The following is a 6,340-nucleotide window of genomic DNA, read 5'->3' as shown; positions in this document are numbered from 1 at the left end:
AGAGAGAGAGAGTTATAAACAAATAAATACGCAATTGCCATTCTGGACGTAGTGCTCCAGTCATCGTGACACACACACCGGGTAAAAAAAACCCCACAGCAAACGCTGGCCCAGGACGGTCAGGACCCGCGACGACATGCCCAGCAAGGCAAGGTGCCTGTGCATGCAGGCGACGGTGCCACGCAGGGCGGCGCGGGCGGCCAACGCGTCCTTCTTGGAGGAGTAAAAATTGCGTGCGTGGGTGCACAACACATGCAGGGATGCCGCAAGACGCGGACGTCGCACATCCTCAAAGGAGTTCCCATCCTCACTGCCCTCGCTGTGTGCCCATGTATCACCCTTCTCTCTCTCTCTCTCTCCCGCTGCTGTGGAGATTGCGATACTACCTCTTTTACATCTCAAACAGACGGTAAATGGCAATGATGGGGTCACTAGACTCAGTCACACAAATATATATATATATATATTCCGTGCAGACAGGTGTGTGAGTGAGAAAACCGGGCGTAAAAATTACATCATGACGCTCAGCGCCACAGGCAAGGCGGGGATCAACCGCTTGACGCAGCGTGTGTGCTTGTGTCTGCATCGTATTTTGGTATCAACCAGCATAACTGGCGCTTCGTCCGTCCGCCTTGCCCTCACACACGCACATTTACATGCAACACGCAATGAAGGCAGAGAGGGGAGGGGAGGGGGTGACGTATTCACAGACAACTGAAAAACAGAGAAACAAAACACGCCCAGGCAGCCAAATCCAGTGTAATGAGTGGCCACCAAAAAGATTCAAACAAAATACAACAGCAAAGTGGTATACTGTCAATAACATCCCAAACTAGTTGCTTCAAGCCGGAAAGAACACACGTAGATAAAAGTGATGAAAGGGATATTATATATATATATAATATCACCTTATATAAACACACGGTTTGTGTGCTAGTTGAAGGCGTGGTCCAGGACGTCCAGAAGGGCATTGTAGCTGTGCGCCTGCGCTCCCGCGGGTTCCGTGAGGGCTGTCTTCTGCTGCGCGTATCGGCCCTCGTTCAGTCCAACATAAGGAGGCGAACCCAGAGACTCGACGCCACTCGGCAGCGTGGCCAGTGATTGTCGCTTTAACACTGCACCGTCGGCAAGGGGATTACAGTGATCGCTCATGGCACTTCCCACCGTACTGACGACGCCGATGGAACCACGCTGGTACAGCGACGTTGACGGCAGTTTCTGGAGGTGCTCTAACGACTGCACTCCCGCAGAGGGGGAAGAGGAGAAGGTAGCCAGCGACCCACACGAGGCGTCGCAGTGGAGTGTGCATGGGACAAACGGATTTCCGCCTCTGGCCACGTCTGCGCGTCCCCCAATTAGAATTGGGTTAATTTGTGTCCCTTGTGGGGATGACGTTGATATGCCACTGGTACTCGTCCTTCGTGTCATGTTGAGCTGTGGGGAGGCAGCAACGGCACTATGCATCCTGAGAGACGGGACATCACCCAGGTCGGTGGGCCGAAAGACGGCCGTGGGGGTCGTATGCGGTCGCCTCTCCCCCCCCACGGGCAGCAGCTTCAGTGCCGTCGCCGACGCAAACGCCAACGAAGGCGCTGCCATCGTCGTTCCTGTAGCTGCCACGAGAGTCGCGTGCACGGTGGAGGAGCTCTGCTCACTGAACTGCCGCAGTTTGGCTGGCCGCTCGCACCAAAAACTGTGACGCAGAAAGAACCCTTCCCACAGCTGCAGCTGCAGCGGACGCACCACATCCACAAGAGGCCCGAAAAGGAGTTTGTTATCGGCAAGGGAAAAATGCGGGTTTAACAGGCCGGAGTGACACATGGCGTCGTACGACACCGGTATACGGCGTGGCGCACTGTCGGCAGAGCCACAGCCAACACCCGGCAACGTCGCCCCGCCGCCGCACGACCGGTAGAAGCATCGCAGAGGCACAGCGGGAGATGCCGGCGAGCCACACCCGGTGTGCTCCTCCACCTCACTGCTACCCTCGCCATTTTCGGTGGTCTCAACAAGGGGATTGCTACCGGTGCGAATTGTTGTGGCGAACAACACGGCGCAGAACTGGCTGAGTGACAGCGTCTGCTGCTCTACCCCCCAGCGAAGCACGTCGCCCTCGCAGTTTACCGCAAATGTGCCAAGGATGCCGGCGTGCATGAGATCCACAATTAAAAGCAAAAAAGTCTCCGTAAACTCAAAACAGTGTGGGTACAAACGCAGCAGCTGCTGCACGGCGTTGAGGAACTGCAAAAGGATGGGCGAGCTCTGACAGTTTTCGAAGGCGGGGCCTCTGTGGCTGTCGTGGACACCAACGTAGGATCCATCCATCACCGCAGCCCCCACGCCCGCCTCGCTGTGGCTCTGCAACGTGGAGGAGCGCAAGAGGCAGGGGTGCCCGAAGGACACGAACTCCTTCTCCAGCAGCGTGATAAAGCCCTCCATGGTACGAAAGTAGGGATCAACAAGAAGTTGTGTCAGCGCACACACCTGCGAGGTACGATCCCAGCCATCAGAACAGTTAACGATAACCAGCTGTGCATGCTTGCGGTTATCCAGCTGCGTGTATGACGGCGGCGGTTGCGCACTCATCTGCTTCTGTGCCAAGCGCCAGAATGTGCCATCACCATCGTCGCCGCTATTCCTCCATCTACTATTACGGAAGGGGATCGCACTAAATGCACGTTTCCATACATACACGGTGGAGGAACGAGGAATCAGGCGATCACTGATCCCGCCAACGTTCCCACTGTTACCACTCATCAATTTTCTGGGTGATACACCCCCCCCCATTACATTCCTGCCACTCAGTAGTGTGTCTGCTGCCGTGCCGGGGATGGCGGGCGCGAGGGCGTCGCCCTCTGAAACACCCGTTATAAGGCGTGCGGCATCTGTGGCGGTGCGGAGCAGTCCATGGATGTGTTCATTCCACACGTCTGCCGCCTTCACGGGTGACTCAACCGTAGCCGAGGAGCCGAACGGAGTGGCAGATGCTGACGTATCGTTGCGTGAGGTGGACATCTTACCTGCGGCCAACATAACAGCAAGAAATGAGGGGTTGCTGTCCAGCACCGCGGCAATGAGTGTCTCGTACGCCTCTCGCACGACGTGAATGTTTGACAGGTGGCAGTAGCGCCCCGTCTCCATGCTAAAGCCGCCTCCAAGAACGGTGTTGGCGTACGCGGTGATTCGGCTGCGGAGGTCAAATGTGCACACCTGCATGCCACAGGCCCGACGGTACAACTTCACGGCATCGACTTTAGATGCGGAGGCGCAAATATTGGCGGCCGCTGGCTGCGCCGCACGAACAATACCAGCACCTGTGCTCGAGCAGTAATAGGAGAGCGCCTCCACCCGCATCCGCGTCCGCAGGCTCGCCGACTCAATCAACGCATCATCGTTCAAGCAGCCTGGCACGACAAACTTGGCAGGGTATGAGGGGAAGTGCTGGTAGCGGCTGTTGACGCTTGACAGCCGCCACTGTCGCGAGGGGATGCCCTGACGCACGTACTCCCGCATCGGGGAATACAACCACCAGGAGTAGGACAACGTCTTCAGCCCCCCCTGACCAACGTCGAGGTCTTCCTCCTCCTTCGCCACTGCCAACGGGGCGCCACCTGCGCTATCCGAGGCGACAAGCGGCTCAGCAGAGGCCGTAGGCGTGTGTTCCCGACGGGACTCCACGTCTGCAAAGGCGGCAAGAAGGTTCTGTAGCACCTGCTGATAGAACGGCGTGTGTGGGATGGGCAGAACGTCACCAGCGACGAGAGTGAGGGCTGTCATGCGCCAGTTCCGCTGAGCGCTGGCCAAAAAGCGATTGCCAGACGATGTCTGCAATCCGCTGTTGAGCTCCAGGTAAACGTGTTGCAGCTCGCTGGCCTCCTGAAAGGCCAACCAAATCCGGCGGCAGGATCGTGTCTGGAGCCGCAGCAGAGTTGCCATACCTGCATCTGCCGTATTGTGCAACCGCCTAATCCCCATCAGTGAGACGCGGGGAATCACAAACACGTGCTGCATGCAAATCGGAGCGTCATCCCTGCGCCTGCTTCCGTGATCACTAACAGCGGCATTATTATCGTCGCGGCAGCTACCACTACTACTACTACTACTACTTTTTTCGTTGTGGGCGAGATCGAATGCCGTACTGTTCTTGTTGCTGGTAACCCACAACGACGACGGTGGGTAGTTGGCGTCAAACGCGCTGACCAGAATGATGTCTGTGTGTGTGAGAAACATGTAACATGGGTGCTCCGTGCTGTTTAAAAATCCGGCAGCGGCCACCGAGGCCGCGAAGGAACTCGACTGCGCCGTAGGGCCATCATGCAAACACGACTGGTGGCGGTGCAGCGGCGGCTTCTGCGGGTCGAGGTCGTAGAAGCGCACCACGAGGGTTCTGCCGAGACGCTGACGAAGTAGATCTGCCTTTTCTAACATCTTGTGGCTCGGAAAAAAGTCCCCTGCTGCAATCCGTGAGAGACGGCCCGCAAGACGACTGTTCGAGGGGGCGTGACACACTGAAACAAGGCGATGGATGAGGGACGGAAGAAAATCATCCTCACCGCCACAGCTGCCAGACGTGGATTGAATAGAACCCTCGCGACAACTGAGTTGCGTCGCTGGGGCTGCGCCAACAACGGCCAGGCCTCCGTCCTCCCCCCCAACCTGCTCCCCACCACCACCCACTGAGTGGTTGACGTGCGACGGCTTGCATTGTGTACCGTTTTGCTGGAGGTGGAAGGCCGCCTCAAGCACCTCGCTGCAAACCGACATAAACGGTAAATTATGTGCCTTAGCTGCCGTCACTGCACAGCTCGGCATCTGCCGCGGAATCGGGATATTCCCTTGCGTCTGCGGAGGTATGGCATCCCACCCCGCCTCCTCACTGGCGCCGCTGCCCCTACCGTCTCTTCGGTCCATCGTGAGGTCGTCAGGACCCAATGGGGAGGACAAGTGTGAAGGATGCAGTGGGTGTGGAGGTGTTAGGCGTTGGGGTGAGCCCAATTGTTCCTCCTGCGAGAACATGCTTTCGCCCCTCCCCGCGAGAAACTCCTGCGCGGGCGGCATCGCTGGAGGTGCCCAAGTGGATGTAGCCCCCTCCGCTTCCCCAGCATGTTTCACGTGCTCTTGTGGAGGTGGGTACGCGGCAAGAGCACTGTACATCAGCGCGGCCCACTCCACCACAATCCCAACAATGTCCATCGTTGTTTTTTGCCGCGGTCTGGCGCACGTGGCCTGCTGCAGGTAACGCAGCGCTCGCACAGCCATTTCCACGTCCCCCCGACCGCGCAACTCTTTGGAGAGCGAGACCCCGCCACCTGTCAGTACCCCGCAGCGGTTCAAAAGTTCCACACTCCATGCAGACGTCTGTTGAAGCAGTGAAGACAGAAATGTTTCCTCCGCGGCAGATAACTTCTCCACCTCGTCTGTTTCTCCGTTTGCTTCTTCGCTGTCGTCCGTGACTGTCTGGCCAGTGGCGGACGACACCGTCACGAGTTTTTCCTCCGTGACAAACAGTGTCAGCCCCTCGACCACATCCCCCAGCAGCTGCAGCTGCGGGCCTCGCAGCGGGGTGAACTGCACAAATCGCAGTCGCGGCGTCCGGCGGTCTCGTCTTCTCAGATCCGCATGCCTGAGGCACCGCTCCACCAGAAGCGGCAGCTGCATATCAATTGGCCGCCGAACGACGACGTGAAAGCCGCCGTCCTCATTCGTCGTGCGGCGACCGCAGAGAAATATGAATGGCCCCAGACCAACTCCACATATCTGCTGCCAAGACCGCAGCAATTCCGCATTGTCAGTTGCACCCTTTACTGCGTCCGGCACCTCAAACTTCAGCAGGAGGAGGTGCAGATGCACGCCGCCTCCCACATTTTCACCGCATTCCCCGCCTGTGTTTCCCCGTCCCCCCGCTGGCATCGACGTTGCTCCCCTCATGGACCCAAAACGGCGCAGGCGTGCCGCTTGCACCTCCAACCAAAACAAGCAAACAAAAAAAAACAAGAACAACAAATTCGATGTGTATCTTTTTCCTTCCCCGCTTCCCCGCAACCAAGGCAAGAAAGAGCAAGAACGTCGCTGCAAAGTAAGGGACAAAGAAGATCAGGACGGGAGAGAAACGTGACACGTCTCCTGCAGTGGGGAGGGAGGAAGGGAACCAGACAGACAGACAGACAGACAGACAGACAAACACGCACATAACGCATTCTGATATGAGAGAAAAAAAAAAGAAAGTGGTAGACGCGTGCAAACGGCCACTGAGACCACAACTCCGCACACTTCAGCGACTCAATCAACCCTTCCTCAATTTTGTTTCGCCAATTTTTCTTCACCATTGACATGTCATCGC

The 6,340-nt window shown here is 57.3% G+C and overlaps 1 protein-coding gene across 1 annotated transcript, besides 5 other annotated features; it reads right to left on the bottom strand.

The window, feature by feature from the left end:
• Positions 1 to 341: 341 nt before the first annotated feature.
• Positions 342 to 359: a microsatellite.
• A 90-nt stretch (positions 360 to 449) lies between these two features.
• Positions 450 to 467: a microsatellite.
• Positions 468 to 883: 416 nt separating this feature from the next.
• Positions 884 to 905: a microsatellite.
• Positions 906 to 933: 28 nt separating this feature from the next.
• Positions 934 to 5,910, bottom strand: TraAM80_09586 (4-nitrophenylphosphatase/protein-tyrosine phosphatase; the record flags this gene model as incomplete). Its single annotated transcript, XM_029386261.1, has 1 exon — positions 934 to 5,910. One exon carries the CDS (start codon positions 5,908 to 5,910, stop codon positions 934 to 936), a length of 4,977 nt encoding a protein of 1,658 aa, XP_029233860.1.
• Positions 5,911 to 5,970: 60 nt separating this feature from the next.
• Positions 5,971 to 6,004: a microsatellite.
• Positions 6,005 to 6,149: 145 nt separating this feature from the next.
• Positions 6,150 to 6,179: a microsatellite.
• Between the last annotated feature and the right edge of the window lie 161 nt (positions 6,180 to 6,340).

The sequence above is a fragment of the Trypanosoma rangeli genome (assembly GCF_003719475.1).
Source record: "Trypanosoma rangeli strain AM80 chromosome Unknown Tra_15.4_contig_00625, whole genome shotgun sequence".
Lineage (NCBI taxonomy): Eukaryota > Euglenozoa > Kinetoplastea > Trypanosomatida > Trypanosomatidae > Trypanosoma > Trypanosoma rangeli.
Note: the sequence above shows the minus strand (reverse complement) of the source record. Positions and strands in the feature narration are given on the sequence as shown.